Raw genomic sequence first — 16,099 nt, 5'->3', positions numbered from 1 at the left:
TTTGTTTCAATTCACTATAGATACTATTTAATATTATTTACTATTCAGTTTGTCCCATCTTTGGGAACTGGGAGCATCTTCAGATGACCTCCTGAGTCCTTCTGACCTTATGGTCCCAGAGGCCTTAGTATCTCTGAGGGCTCTGTTGCTGTCTAGTCTGAGAAGGTGTCCCAGCCGCTTGTGCACAAGCCCTTCCCTGGACCTGGAATCAGCTGCTTTCCAAGATGCCCTGGTTCCTTTCAGTGGAAAGGGGTCTTTGAGGACCACCGTCTCACAGCTAGCAGTGCTCTTGCATACTGGCTTACTCATTTCTGGACAAAGTGAGGAAATCTTTTTAAAATAAAATTGATCTTGAGTTCGTACTGATAACTTGCACTTCACTTCACTGCTGTAAAATTACCTCCTGAGATCTTTCACCTGTACCGTCTCCCTCCCGAGCTTAGAATCCTGGTTGTCAGTACCCTCGGATCTGACAGAGTATCCTGTGAGACCCTCAGTAGTCTCAGCACAAGACCAGCACCATCACTAATATCAGAGCAAAAGCACTTTAAGGTGGGGTTTTTGTTTTGGGTTTTGTTTTGTTTCAGATCAAAGCACCTAATGTAAGAAAATTCTAGAAGAAAACAGATAATAATGTTGGGTGGAAATGTTCTTCTAAGTGAGCCCAGAAGCCATCAGTAAACGGTGGGTCAAGAAAAGATTAATACATTTCATCAAATTAAAAGGAACAATTGTATACAACCATAAATTGCCACAATCATAGTAAAACCTTTATAAACTCACACTAGAGTATCTAAGAGACTTGCACCAGCACTGCCTCTCCCGGGTAGACCCTCCTGGTGACCCCTCAGCCCCCAAGACCTGCATTGTAGCTTCTGAGGTCTGTGGGCCAGATGCTCTCTTTACAGATGACAAAATTCTGAGTTTCTTGTCCAAAGCCTCCCACTGGATGGTGGCACAGCAGGGGCCTGAGCCCAGTGTCCTGACGTCACACCCGTTCTCCTGGCAGGAATTCGGAGGCTGGCCAGCCACTGCTGGGCCTTGGACTTGTCGGAAGGCGGTGTCTCGCTTCTCAGAGTTGGTTATGGAACTTGGCCCAGCTGGACCCAGCCTTGTTCTGCTCTCCCCGGTAGAGGCACCTGCTGCTGCTCAGGATGCGTGGAGAAGTCTGCGTCAGCTTCCCTGTGGGGCCGCGTGGACTGCCTGACTGCGGCGGGGCAGGGCCACCAGAGATCCACCCTCACCCTCGTTCAGCAGGGTGCCCGCTGACCTCACCAAAGAGAGCATCTCTCGGCATCCACCCCATGCTCTGAAACTCGCGCGGTGTTGAGTTTCCTGCGTTAGTGCCTCTCCCGTGTATTGTGTGCTGCTTTTTAGGGAGGCACCAGGCTCCGCAAAGAATGAGTGTTCAGTGTTTTTACTGACGTGAAAAACGAGGTGGTTTCTGTCTGAATCTACACAGGACGGTTTGAAGAGATGCGTGGTTTGACTTGCATTACTTGTAGAAGGTCAAATTCAAGAGTGCTACCATCACACGTGTCCTAGAGCCTGTCACTTAAACTGTTTTCTTTCTTCTAGGTGACGTCAGGCATCCAAAGTATATCCAACAGACTGATTTGGCTGCAACACTATCAATAGGGCTTGGTCTGCCGATTCCAAGGGGCAGCGTCGGCAGTCTCATATTCCCGGTTGTAGAAGGAAAACCAATGAGGGAACAACTGAGATTTTTACATTTAAATACAGTACAGCTTAGCAAGTTGTTGCAGGAGAATGTTCCATCGTATAGAAAAGGTAAGCCAGTTAGTAGCTGCTAACATCTGTCATGCTGTGTGTGTGTTTCCATTGCGCCTGATGTCTTCCTGACGTTCCCGTGGTGTGCGCTACAGCAGTCTTTGACTGTGTGTTCCTTTTTATTAGAACCCTGACTGTCACCATTAGCAACACCCACAGATGCAACCATGTAAATCAAAATCTTTCATAAATTTATTTATTCAGCAAGTGCTGAATTTTTTTCACTAAGCTCCTGTTTGGCCAGGGGCTGTTGAAAGCACTGGAGACACAGCAGGAGGAGAGCTCTGCCCTCGTGGAGCTCATCATCCAGAGCGGGAGAGAGAGAAGAGCAACAGCAGATGTCAGATAGTGATGGGCGCCTTAGGAAAAGGCTCAACCGGGGAAGGGTGGGGATGCAGGTGGGCGAGGGCCACTGGGGCAGGTTGGCCTGGGAGGGAGCCTTGTGGCAGACGCAGAGTCTTGTGGTGGGGATGTGCCTGCACAGTCGAGGAGTGACCGGGGGCCCGAATGGCTGGAACTGGCGGAAGGCAGAAGGAGATGAGGTCTGAGGGGTGAGGGCCTTTTGGACATTGAAGGGGTTCTCACTTCCATTCTGAGTAAATGGGGAGCTCCTGCGGGGTGTTGTGCAGAGCTGAAACCTTCCACTTGCATTTTCAGAGGCGCCCGTGTGGAGGGCTCTGTGTTGTGCTGCCGCAGAGCCAGGAGGCTGGTGTGCTACATCAGTGCAAGGGGAGGGAGCGAGGGCCCAGGCAGTGGGATCCGGGACAAATGGTTGGTTCTGGATCTGTTTTGAAGGTAGTGCAAGCAGGATTGGCTGATGCACTGGATGTGAGGTGAAGCAATCCAGCGACATAAGGAACAACTTGGGGTTTGCAGCTGAACAGTGAAAGGATGCAGTGACCATCACTGAGGTGGGGAAGGCTGTGGGAAGAGCGGGCTCGCAAGGCAGGTGCTTGTGTGTATGCTGGGGGGCCGGGGCAGGATTGGTGTCCACGAAGCCAAGTAAAGAAAGAATTTCAAGAAGGAGAGAGTGAGCAGATGTGTTGAATGGGGTTCAAGGTAAAATAAAATGAGGAATTGAGGGGACTTCCCTGGTGGTCCAGTGGTTAAGACTCCACACCTCCACTGCAAGGGGCGCGGGTTCGATCCCTGGTCCGGGAGCTAAGATCCCGCAAGCCATGCGGCGTGGCCAAAAATAAAATGAGGAACTGAGAACTGTCCGCTCATATGGCAGGTGAGGTCTCAGCAACTTTGCTGACAGAGCGGTTCACATGGAGACAGCCTGGCTGGCGTGGGTGCAGGTGAGGACCAGGGACAGGGCAACGGGCTGGCATCTGAGGTGGATGGGGCCCAAGCGGGGTGTGTCCTTAGTTTTAAGCTGCGAGAAACTGGAGGGTGTTTATATCTTGGTAGGACAGCTCCCCAGGACCATACTTTCAATCAGTTTACTCTGACCCATCCAGGGACGTCAAGGCTAATGTTTGACGCTGGGGCTGGGGCTTGTTGGGAAATGCAGAGGAGGTCACCTCCCAGTTTGAGGCAACATTTGATGGGATGTTGGCAGGTTTTCCTACTTGAAGTGGTGGGGTACTGCCCAGTGGAGTGAATGCCTGTGAGTTTGTGGTGACATGTAAACTGACCTTGAGTTGGTTGTGGAGGACACACCCTGCCAGCAGGGAGTGGTTGGGAACCAGGTGTCCTGAATGGCAGGAGGGCATGGGGAGCACCAGCTCTTAGACCGTGAGACAGCCCGGGCAGCAACTCTGTCAAAGGTGAGGCCCAACCACCGTGCACGTTTCAGTGCAGACCAGAGGCAAATAACTTATGAGTTTGGTAACTTTTGCAAATTTGTTGTTGGTAGCGTGTGTCCTTTCTCCTATACCAACAACTAATAAAAACGAAACCCAAAAAACGGTGGGGTCATTTGCTTATTTAAGGGATAGCAGGGTAGGGAGGATTGAGCGCTGCAGTGGCTGTGGCCGTAATGAGCCTGTGAAATGAACAGAGGCCAGTCCCCGGAACGAGAAAGCACCCCCAGGGCCTCACACCCCCATCCAGGATGCCCGTCGTCTGCACCATCAGTGACAGTGTTTCCTGAAGCAAAGCTGGGTACATGTCTGACAGGGCAATAGATGTCAAGGCCTGCCATGATATCCACCCCAGTCTGATGCAACTCGCTCGTCTGACCATTTTTTGGTCGTAGCGGGGGCTGTTATCACCCTTGGACCTTTGCGTGTGCTCTTCCTGCTCATTGGATGCTGTTCTACCTGTTCTACTGGTTAGTTCCTGGGCATCCTTTACATTTTAGCTTCACTGTCAGACCTCCCTTGTCCCCCACGCTCAACCCCATTCTTAAGTCAGTTCCCTTTCCGTTACCAGGGGTCTCTCACTATTCTGTCTACTTTCCCTCCATAGTATTTTTCACTATTTGTAGTTTCACGCATGCGTGACAACCCTGCTGGATCACAGACCCGCATTGGCAGGACCTATCCTGATGCATCTAGCATGTAGTCAGTGTTCAGCCCATTTTTGTTTGGACGCATGCACAGGTACCCCCCATGTCTCTGGGACTCTAGGCGGTGGGGTGCAGACACAGGTGCCCCCATGTCTTTGACTTTGGGGTGGTGGAATGTAGCAAGTACGAGTACCAGCTTGGATCCAGACTTAGACCCCAGCTCTCACCTGCCCGCCCATGAGCTGGTGTCTGAGTTGCCTCCTCTCTGAAATGGGCATTTAACCTTTCAGGTCCCATAGGTCACGGGGAGAGGACCTGAGTGAGGGGCTTAGGGTCGTGCCTGCCACCAGAACTTGGTACAGGTCAGCTGGCTCCAGCAGCAATGGTGGGGCTGCAGGCATCGGGGCCCACGCTCAGGGGTTGTGCAGTGAGGATGCCACGCTATGATCAGGGAAGGCGGGGTGGGTGCACTGCTGGTGGGCTGGGCCAAGGCCCCTGAAAGGCATGGCCCAGACTACCTTGGAACAGCTCTGCTTGAAGTTGAAAGAGCATGTTAAGTACCAGGGAGTCTCGGAAAAGAAGTTCTTGCTCTGCCGACCAGTCAAGTTACAGGTGAGTCTGGTCCAGCCCTGACAGGAAGGAAGGCAAGCTCCCTGGCCTTGGGCAGCACGCCACTGTCGTCCCTAGTGGGGAGCCAGCTGCAGCCGGGGCTGGGCTCCATCCACGAGCCATCACGCAGCCCTGGCTTTATGTCGGCCGTGGATCATTCAGCCGGTGTGGTGCATGGGAGACATAGCGTTGTGGTAGGAGGGCTGGGAGACTGCCATCCCTTCCCAGAGAGGACGGGTGAAGAAGGGAAGCAGGTGAAAGAGGGGCGCTGACGGTGAAAGGCAGGAGGGGCCAGCCTGCCTTGGGGAAGGGGCCGCGGCGGAGCAGGCGTCAGGCCACTGCCTGCCCCGTCCTCACACAGAGCGTGAGGGTCGGAAAGATTTTGTAGAACTGAGGGCCTTCTCATGCAGTGCGTTTCTGGGATGTTTTAATATTGCACCTTGAGGAAGAAGAGTGGAGAGAGAGAAGGCGGAGGAGGAGGCAAGCGGGAGGCAGAGAAGGAGGGGCCGAGCGGCGGGCAGACGCTGCTGTCCGTGGTGTGCACCGAGGGCTGGCAGGCAGGAAGGACGGCAGAGGACGGGCTGGCTTCATCCGCTCTTGGGGTTTTACTGAGGGTGTTGGCGGCCACCCCCACCCCCGGAGTTCATCTTGGTTAGGTGTCAGGCTCTACCATGTGCCATGAATAACTGAGGACTCTGAGATTACACATGTGCGTGCATGTCGGTGATAGGTGTGTGTTGCCTTTTCTTCTTGTCAGAGCCTGGATTTGAGCAGTTTAAAGTGTCAGAAAGGTTGCACGGGAACTGGATCAGACTGTACTTGGAGGAAAATAACTCAGAAGTCCTTTTCAACCTGGGAAGCAAGGTTCGCAGGCAGTACTTGGACGCGCTGAGGACCCTGAGCCTGTCCCTGAGCAGACAAGCAGCCCAGTATGACGTCTACTCCATGGCAGCGGGGACCGTCCTGGTCCTGGAGGTACGGGTGCCTGTGCAGTGTTGCAGCTCAGCTGTTAAACTAAGCAGATAGCTCAGCCAGGATTTGGGGGTTTAAAGGATGTAGGGTATCAGTGTTTCTACAAAAGAGAAGGCGGAGTCCCCTGTCTGTCAAAGTCGCGGGCACCACCGCTGTTTCCTGTTCCAGGTGGTCGCCCTGCTCCTGCTCTGCGTCCCGCAAGCGCTGAGTGGCAAGGCTGAGCTGGACGTCCCTCTGCTGTCGCCCGTGTCCTCTCTGCTCTTCTACCTGCTGCTCCTGGCTCTCGCCGCGCTCCACGTCGTCGTGTGCACCTCCTCTGACAGCTCGTGCTATCTGTGCAGCCTCCCGTGGCTCGCGGCAGGCGGGGTGATGGTGCTGATCTCCACACTGCTCTGCGCAGTCGTATCTGCTCTCACCGGGATGTTTGCCGCTGGAAGCCGTCTGAGTAAGGTAAGGCTGGCTTTCCAGATAGGCTGTTCTTGTCACTCCAGCTGATGAGACATGGGTTAAACCCCTGGTGTGTACCAGGCGTGGTGCTGATGGGAGCTGAGGAAAGCGCCCACCCTTCATAGGAGCCGACAGGACGTGCTCACAGTGGCTGGTCTCCCGGGTCCCTGAGCATCCCGACTTGACACGCTCAGACCTGTGCTATCAGGTCTCGTGCCTTCCTTCTCAGTTGGAAAGACAGGGTCCCTGGGACCGTAACCAGGGGACTGTCCAGAGCGGCTGGCACAGAAGGACAGGCAGCTGGCTGACGGGGGGTCAGGAGGAGACTCAGACCCCGTCCTCATCCTGCCTCATGAAATGCAGTTTCCTGTTCTAGACTGATGTTTCCCTTTAGAATTCTTGCAGCCTTTGGCCTCTGACACCTTCATTCATCAGCCACTTGTGGTGGCAGGGTGGCGAGAGAGAGGTGGGCAGTCCCAGTTGGTCCACAGTGCCCAGAGCCCGAGGGACCCAGTGCAGTGACTCCAGGCCCCCAGTGCAGCTCCTCGTCCCAGGGCCACAGACGCCCCCCCCACCACCACCTGTGTGTTGTCGTTTACCACACACATGTCTCCCCGCTGGAGCATGAGCTTCCCCAGAGCAGTCTCATTCTCGAGGGCCTGACCAGTCTCACAGTATCAAGCTCTATCATGTGCTAGCTGCACACAGTTAATAGAACAAATATCGAGTAGTATTGAATGACGGCCATTGAGTCCTCATTTTACTTTAAATGCTTTAAATTAGTGTATTTAAGGGCTAGTACTGTGATGCCAACCATTGTAATGGAAACTCTCTGGATTTCTGGAAAGTTCTTGGAGAACTTAGATGTCTGGTTTGGTGGAATATACCCTTGGGGCTCTTTGGTTTCGAGTAGCAGGCAGGGGCTCAGAGGCGAGGACAGGGTGCAAGGAGGGCCAGGCCTGGGGCTGGTGGGCGAGCGCTCCAGGCTCTGGCACCGCCGAGACAGTTTGGGTCCAGACGTCTCCAGTCTCCTTGTCACTCAGCTTAGAACCTGCAGTCCCGGGGAGGACCGCCCTGCTGCTTCCACGTCCTCCTGGCGGTGCTCGGGGGGACGGGGAGGGGTGGGTGCCGGGCGTGAGGAGCAGCGGGCTGTGTTCCGTGAGCAAAAGCTGGACGCTCCACAGCAAGAAGACGTACTGTGCAGATTTTTCCCTTACAAAATCCATTTTCCTTTTTACAGAATCCACCTCCATCCAACTCAAGGTGGTCAGAGTTAGATCTTCTCATCTTGTCGGGGACCGTGGGCCACGTGTTGAGTCTGGGCGCAAGCAGCTTCATCGAAGAGGAGCACCAGACATGGTACTTCCTCGTCAACACGCTGTGTCTAGCTCTGTGCCACGAAATCTACAGAAACTGCTTTGTGGGAGACGACTGTGCGCCTCAGCGTTGCCCGCACGCGGGAGAGGAGTTTGACGGGGTCGCAGCGGCCCCACAGGGCAAGAGCACTGGCCCTGACGTGTGGGAGCTCGACAGAGCGTCCAAGCACCCCTCTCCCCTGGAAGCGCTCAGAGGCCCTGAAAGGTGGATGGTGCTGGCGAGCCCATGGGTGATTCTGAGCTGCTGCCGGCTGCTTCGGTCACTGAACCAGACGGGTGTGCAGTGGGCCCACCGGCCTGACCTGGGGCACTGGCTCACCAGGTGAGAGCATAAGCTGTGGCCTCGGGCCAGACCCTCCATAGGCCTGTTTTTCATATTCAGGATAGAAAGGGTATTTGAGATCTGAAGAAATAGAAAACTAACCCATGATTTGACATTGAGAGGTGACTTTATTTGAGGCTAGCTTGGTAGTTTGGTTTTTTATTGCTGAATCACTGTAAGTGTTCATGTTTGAGAACCTGTGAATTTTAAAATGATCACTGCAGCAGGATATAGTTTGTCACTCGCTGCCCTGTCCCCGATGGTGCGAGGCTGGGGTGACAGGCTGGTAGGGCATGTGTCCAGGAGCCCTTGGGAGAGTGGCTTTGCCTTCTGTGCTTCCGCCCTTCTCTGTCCTCCTTCCTCTCTCCCCGCCCCCAGGAAGGGCAGCTGCGTTGGTTGGAGCCTGTAGGTGAGTCTTCAGCCCCCTCTGAGGCCTCTCACGAGTGGCCGGGAAATGTAGTAGAAAGTATAGCAGATACAGAGGATTGAAGTACAGAGAAGAAACTAGGACAGAAAAGACCAGCATTTGGCTATATCATAAGTTTTACTCTCTGTCAGTGAAGGTTTAGAAAACTAAAGTACGGGAACAGTGAAATGAAAAAGTATTTCCGAGAGTGACAAGGGTCACTGTCGGATCGCTGGGAAGAGCTTCTGTAAGAATTGTCAGCAGGAAGCAGGACTCAGGAAGGTCGTAGACACGTTCCTAAAGGAGGAAGTGCCAAAGGAAAGAACAGGAAGTGCTCGCTTCTGCTCGTGATTCGGGAACTTCAGTTAGATAACAATGTGCGGTTTTATACCTGATGAGGGAGGCGTCAAAAACCCAGGCTTGACGAGTACCGGAGGGTCCTGGGACCACACACTGGCACAGTCCTTTTGGAAGATACCTGGAATTATACATCAGAGGCCGTAAGATTGTTTATTCCTCTGGCCAAATAATCCTCATGATAAATTTCTCCCAAGTGTTAACGATACTAGCAAACGTTCGGCAACCATAGTAATCACAGGTAGCGTTTTTCAGGTTCCTGCTGTGTGTCCACTCGTTTCATTTTCACAGCAACCCTGAAGAGAGGGCGCTGCCCTGTCCACGCTTGGGGTGTGAAGGCAGAGGGGAGCTGAGGCAGCACCAGGCAGAGCCAGAGCACATGAGGATGAGAGCATGCTAGGGCAGCACAACGACCTCACTTCTTATTTTCCTGGGAAGTTGCAGCACTGCAGGAGGATTTGCTGATTTCCACCCACAGATGCACTAACATGCGTGCAGGGATGCCCCCACCACCCCTGGCCCACTCTCCAGGGTGCAGCTGTGCCCGCTCCTGGGTCTAGACCCTCCTCCAGCACACTGGACCCCCACCCCTTTCCATCAAGGGTGCTCCCCTCCTGCAGCACGATTCTCCCTGTCAGTTTGTAAAGAGGCTGCAGTTTCGGTGATTCCTCCTCCAGGGCAGAGCCTTCGAGAGACGCCCAAAGTCGCCATCTCTATGCTCCATTTTCCATTTGTGACAATTAACAATCCAGGATCTGCATGGAACATGCAGCTTACAGAGCAACAACAGAGGCCCCAGTGTGGCCCCCATCACCATCTGCCATCCCCGGGACCCATGCCCTGGCACTGGCCTCCTTTCCTCTGCATCTTTCCAAGTTAGTTTTTCCGTGTGGCATATATATACCTTGGCTTAACAGCTATTGAATATTTGGGCTTTATGAGCATGAGCTGCAGTGAATAGAACAGGAAAGAGCCCTGCCTCCCCAGGGCACAGCTCAGCGAGGTAGCAGGGAGTGGTGGGCAAGGGCCAGGCAGAGAGAGGGCCTGTGACCGCTATGTGCCCAGCCTCTTCACTAAGTCTCCCCACCTGGGAGGGGGCAGACACTCCTGAGTGAGTCTGTCTGCACTGACAAGTGAATGGAAGAGGATGGTGCCAGGATGTGTGCGTCTCCCGTGAGCGGGCGCACACTGGTAAATATGGAGTTTGCACACAACCTCTTCACCTGTGGTTGGGGAAAATGAGGCTGCCCCAGAAAGGGGGCACCGGGGGAGCCAGGGGATAGTGTTAAATATATCACTGCCCTGGCCAGTGCAGAGCTGATGGTAGGTGCCAATTGTGAATGAGCAATGAGAGATTGGGTTAACGGCCCTTTATTTGTTCCACTTTAAGAACCTCTGTTTGAATTTAAAAAACCAAAAATTTTCTTTTTTGCTTTTCAGGAAAATGAGCTCTTTTTAGTACAGTTCTTAGAAAGCCACTTGGTGTAGATCCATAATATCACTAGTTATCCTTGGTAGTAATTTTTGGCATTTTACATTTCATTTCAGCTCTGATCATAAGGCTGAACTCTCTGTTCTGGCCACAGTTTCCCTCATCATGATTTTTGTGTTGGTTCAGAAGAGGTGCTCCCTGGCGTCAAAAGTGGCCATGGCGTTTGGCCTGCTGGGCATCTATTGCTACAGGGTGGCCGTTGGAAATCTGCTGTTCCCATGGCAACAAAACAACAAAGACATTTCAAAGTAAGTGTACTGGCAGACACGAGCATTTGTTTTTAGATCTGTTCTAATGTTTTATATACTAAAAAATGCCATGCAATCTTGAGAACATTGGAGTTTGGTCTTTGTGAATTGTGATTTTGTCAACAGTTACTGACAACGCCTCAGTGAACCAATTCTGTTAGCCTCTTTTTTTGATAGGAGAGAGACAAATAACCTGGAAGTAAGGTCACTAAGATTTATTTTTTTTTAGTAAGGGATTCTTTAAAAATAAAGAATTTAAAGGATTCAGTTTTGCTCCATCAAGAAGTAACTAGTAATGAGGATAATAACGAGCGGATGCTTCCTAGCAGTTGGGGGGCGAAGCATGCCAGAAAACCAAACTTTCCCATAACTTACGTGAGCTCCTGGAGCGGGGGCTCATGGTGATTGAATCGTCAATACCACTTTTTGTGTGTCAAAGTGGCAGCTTTTTTGTTTTTAATGGTGATGTGGGTTGGGGAGGGCAGAGCCTGTTCTGGAGGGCTGTTCGTAAAACGTGTTAAGAACCTTGACTTTGTCCAACCCTCTGACTTGGGTGTCCTCTTACAGAATTTATCTCAAAAATACAACCAGAGGTGAGGCGAGAGACTGGGATACGGGCATGCTCTCTGAAGCATTACTTTACAGTTGCACAGAGTGAAAAACAAGGTAGTTGGCCAACAGTAGTGGATAAGCCTCGGAGTTATGGTTTCAGGTCTTACGTTTAAGTCTTTAATCCATTTTGAATTTATTTTTGTGCATGATGTAAGAGAGTTGTCCAGTTTGATTCTTTTAAACGTAGCTATGTAGTTTTCCCAACACCACTTATTGAAGAGGCTGTCTTTCCCCCATTGTATGTTGTTGCCTCCTTTGTTGTAGATTAATTGCCCATATAAGTGTAGGTTCATCTGGGCTCTCTATTCTGTTCCATTGATCTATGTGTGTGTGTTTGTGCATTACCATACTGTTTTGATTACTGTAGCTGTGTAGTATAGTTTACAGTTAGGGCATGTGATACCTCCATCTTTGTTCTTCTTTCTCAAGATTGTTTTGGCTATTTGGGGTCTTTTGTGTTTCCCTACAAATTTTAGAATTCTTTGTTCTAGTTCTATGAAAAACACCATTGGTATTTTCATAGGGATTACATTGAATCTGTAGATTGCTTTGAGTCGTATGGTCATTTTAACAATATTAATTATTCCAATCCAAGAATATGGTATATCTTTACGTCAGTTTGTGTTGTCTTCAGTTTCTTTCATCAGTGTCTTATAGTTTCCCAAATACAGGTCTTTTACCTCCTTAGTTAGATTTATTTCTAGGTATTTTATTCTTTTGATGCAGTTGTCAGTGGGATTGTTTTCTTAATTTCTCTTTATGATACTTTGTTGTTATATAGAAATGCAACGGATTTCTGTTTATTAATTTTGTACCCTGCAACTTTACTGAATTCATTGATGAGCTCTAGTAGTTTTTTGGTATTGTCTTTAGGATTTTCTATGTATAGTATCATGGCATCTGCAAACAGTGACAGTTTTATTTCTTCCTTTCCAATTTGGATGTCTTTTATTTCTTTCTCTTATCTGATTGCTGTGGCTAGGACTTCCAATACTATATTGAATAAAAGTGGCGACAGTGGGCATCCTTGTCTTGTTCTTGATCTAGATCTTTTCACCACTGAGTATGATGTTAGCTGTGGGCTTATCGTATGTGGCCTTTATTATGTTGAGGTATAGTCCCTCTATACCCACTTTCTAGAGAGTTTTTTTTTTTATCATAAATGGATGTTGAATTTTGTGAACTGCTTTTTCTACATCTATTGAGATGATCATATGGTTTTTATTCTTCAATTTGTTAATGTTGTGTATCACTTTGATTGATTTGTGAATATTGAACCATCTTTGCATCCTTGGGATAAATCCTACTTCATCATGGTGTATGATCCATTTAATGTTTTGTTGAATTCGGTTTGCTAATATTTTGTTGAGGATTTGTTAATCTGTGTTCATCAGCGATATTGGCCTATAATTTTTTTGTGTGCAATATCTCTGTCTGGTTTTGGTATCAGGGTGATGCTGGCCTCATAGTATGAGTTTGGAAGCATTCCTTCCTCTAGTTTTTTGGAATAGTTTGAGAAGGATAGGTATTAAGTCTTCTCTAGATGTTTGGTATTACTTTCCTAATCAGAGAAAGAAAAGCAAGTGTTATCCTCTCTAAAAGGGTGTCAAGGTGAATTCTGAGGGCTATGGCCTGGTTGTTTGGGTGGCTGAGGGGCACAAGGGCCACACCTGGAAACAAGACCTGTCAACTGGTGTGGGACGTCAAGGTGATGCCAAGGGCCTGGCTGAGGTGACGGCAGAGTGGCAGGCCTTCACCTGAGGCAGGGAGGTCAGGTGGAGAGGGCATGGTGGGGAGACATCTTGAAGACTGTTCACTTCAAAGTCTGAGACTCTGGGCAGATGTCAAGGCTGGATGTCACATGTGAGGGCGTCCAATCCAGGGGTGTTTGTTTAAATCTCAAAGTGCAATACATGAATAAATTCCTCTTTCCTCTCGGATGCACCTGATTTCAGCATCACTCACTTCAAGACTTCGATGACTTCCTTACCTTTCATGGATACAACAGCATGTACCTTGTTGGTGCCCAAACTGTAGGCCAGTGCACCCTTTCATTAACCGGCACTGCTTGGTTCACATCCGTCCCATAGAATGCTTCCATCCTCCACCCCCATCTGTCCTGATTCTAGACCCCTCTTGGTTCTAGATCTGCCCCAGTTCTAAAGCTGCCCTAATTCTAGGTCTCCCTGAAAGCTGCTTCTCTCCTTTCAATCCCCACAGGTGCTGCTGTCCATCGGTATTCTAGAATCCTCTACATTTAACTCTTGACTTTCTTCTCCACTCTGAAGCCCAGACTTGGCTGGAGCAGAAAGCCTATTTTCAATGGTTCTGGATGTGCAGGCACAGCTGACTGGTTAGAGCAAGAGGTGGATCCATTAAAGGCATCCGGTGGTGCTCTCCCTCCTCTTCACAGTCAGTCTGCCCTGGTGTCCTCCTTGATACAGAACCCAGCCCCTTTCTTCTTTGGAACTTCTCTGATTACTTGGACCTTTGCTCATTTCTCCCTCTTTGACCCTGTGGGTCCGTCATCAGCACTCAGCTTAGCACACACCTTGGCTGTGGTTGCATCTGGCCCCAGCTCCTCCACCAGCGTGTGGCCCCGTGGCGGGCCTCATATCAGTCTCTGGTGTCTCCATGTTGCCAGTAGATAGTGCTCCACTGTTTAACTTAAACTGATCATCCTAAAAAAAAAGCATTTTTAAAAAACGCAGAAACTGGGCTTCCCTGGTGGTGCAGTGGTTGAGAAACCACCTGCCAATGCAGGGGACACGGGTTTGAGCCCTGGTCCGGGAAGATCCCACATGCCGCCGAGCAACTAAGCCGGTACACCACAACTACTGAGCCTGCGCTCTAGAGCCCACAAGCCACAACTACTGAGCCTGCGTGCCACAACTACTAAAGCCTGCGTGCCTAGAGCTGTGCTCTGCAACAAGAGAAGCCACCGCAATGAGAAGCCCGCACACTGCAACGAAGAGTAGCCCCCGATCACTGCAACTAGAGGAAGCCCCGCATGCAGCAACGAAGACCCAACACAGCCAAAAATAAATAATAAATAAGATAAATAAATTTATTTTTAAAAAATGCATAAACCTTTTCCTAAGAAAATCTGATATAGGAAAATTCAGTTTTCAACACAGATACATTCTTTTTTTTTTTTTTAATTTATTTACTTTATTTATTTATTTTTGGCTGCATTGGGTCTTCATTGCTGTGTGCAGCTTTTTCTAGTTGAGGCGAGCAGGGAACTGCTCTTTGTTGCAGTGCGCGGGCTTCTCATTGCGGTGGCTTCTCTTGCTGTGGAGCATGGGCTCTAGGCGCGGGCTTCAGGTAGTTGTGGCTGGCGGGCTCTAGAGCACAGGCTCAGTAGTTGCGGCGCACGGGCTTAGTGACTCCGTGGCATGTGGGATCTTCCCGGACCAGGGCTTGAACCCGTGTCCCCTGCATTAGCAGGCAGATTCTTAACCACTGCGCCACCAGGGAAGTCCCCAGATACATTCTTACGGTGAACATTTCATTTAAAATTTTATTTACTTAGCGTCACTTTAAATAATCAGCTTTTCTAGTATTTATTAAATGTTTGATTTATGAAATGGATCTAAAATACGTTTTAGGAATATATAGTGCCGTAAATTGTATCCTTTACAGGTGATGACTACTAAAATACTTAACCCACAGCAGTATTTAATACTTAACTGTGCGCCACACGCTTTACGTGCGCTCTCTTGTTTAATTGTCAGGACAGCCTTGTGAGGTGGAGGTACCATTTCTCTTCATTTTACGAATAAGAAGCTGAGCATCAGAAGTCGTAATTAACTTGCCCCAACAGCAGAGCTCGTCTGTGGCAGTGCCCAGACTAACCTGGCGCCACCTTCCTCCAGACCCGCAGTCTGGACTGCACCACTGTATGTGTGTGTCTGTATACACATGCAAGCACGTACTTAAACTGCTTGGTCATGAACGTGCTCGGTTGTGTCTTAGCACTTATGAACTTACGGAATTTCCTGACAGAGCTGGACCTTATCCTACTGCAGTGGTTTTTCAAACTAACTATGCAAAGTAGGTGGACAGTTCTTTTGGCTACAAGTAATGGCTCTGGTCCTCCACCCAGGTGATCCTTGGGCCACATGAGCAAGATTTCCTGTAAGGCAGCTCCATCAGAGAAGTGAGCGCAGAGAGGACAGGCCTGCCGGCCTCTGGGCAGGGGGTCCTGGGGGCCTGATGTGCAGAGGCAGACGCCCTCGGTTCCACAGAGCTCCCCCGGCCGGTGGGTCCTAAAGCTTGTATTGTCAGCTCAGTAGACACGTGGTTTTCATGGGAAAACGTGTGTTTGAATTTTTCTAGCTGGTGCTAATGAATCTGACTTGTTTTGCTTTCTTTAGGGGCATTACCGAAGCTCGTTTTGTTTATGTCTTTGTCCTTGGCATTCTGTTCACGGGCACCAAAGACTTGCTTAAATCTCAAATCACTGCTGATGACTTCACAGTCAAGACCGTGGGCCTCTGGGAAATATACAGTGGATTAGTTCTCCTGGCGGCGCTGCTCCTCAGGCCTCACAATCTTCCCGTCTTAGCGCTGAGCCTCGTCATCCAGACCGTCATGACTCACTTCGTCTGGAGGCCCCTGAGGCACGACGCAGCTGAGGTCACCGTGATGCATTACTGGTTCGGTCAAGCATTCTTCTATTTTCAGGTAGGTTTTCATCATTATCGTGGGTAGAAGACTATGAACTTTTTATGTCGTTTATCTTTTAGTTTTTCTTTGAGAAAATTTTACCATAAGCTAGGAAGTTATAATGTATGTTTAGTGAAAGAACTGTCAGTATGGCGTGGTGAATTATGCTTAAATGGCACATACAACATAAAGTACATGTAGTTATTGAAGACAGACATCCTTGGTGGCAGTGTGTAGTAGCTGCGCTGGATCTGCTTTCAGCGGGCGGTTAGGGAAGCGCGTCGCGTTCCCGTGGCTTTATCGGATGTGGATGGTGACTGCTGTCACCTGCTCCCCTGGCG

At 50.0% G+C, this 16,099-nt stretch overlaps 1 protein-coding gene across 9 annotated transcripts in view; it reads left to right on the top strand.

Moving 5' to 3' along the window:
- PIGG (phosphatidylinositol glycan anchor biosynthesis class G (EMM blood group)) overlaps positions 1-16,099 on the top strand; it is a 41,116-nt gene that overhangs the window by 16,752 nt on the left and 8,265 nt on the right. For 8 of the 9 annotated variants that reach the window (XM_082389928.1, XM_082389930.1, XM_082389932.1 and 5 more), the window contains 6 exons: positions 1,579-1,791; positions 5,613-5,830; positions 5,996-6,277; positions 7,515-7,972; positions 10,284-10,475; positions 15,467-15,776. In XM_082389928.1, coding sequence (XP_082246054.1) covers positions 1,579-1,791; positions 5,613-5,830; positions 5,996-6,277; positions 7,515-7,972; positions 10,284-10,475; positions 15,467-15,776 — 1,673 coding nt within the window. Of the gene's footprint in view, positions 1-1,578; positions 1,792-1,917; positions 1,961-5,612; positions 5,831-5,995; positions 6,278-7,514; positions 7,973-10,283; positions 10,476-15,466; positions 15,777-16,099 lie in introns of those variants that run through there. The other variant, XM_082389935.1, reaches the window with a different exon arrangement.

The sequence above is a fragment of the Balaenoptera borealis genome (assembly GCF_965194805.1).
Source record: "Balaenoptera borealis genome assembly, chromosome: 4".
Lineage (NCBI taxonomy): Eukaryota > Metazoa > Chordata > Mammalia > Artiodactyla > Balaenopteridae > Balaenoptera > Balaenoptera borealis.
Note: the sequence above shows the minus strand (reverse complement) of the source record. Positions and strands in the feature narration are given on the sequence as shown.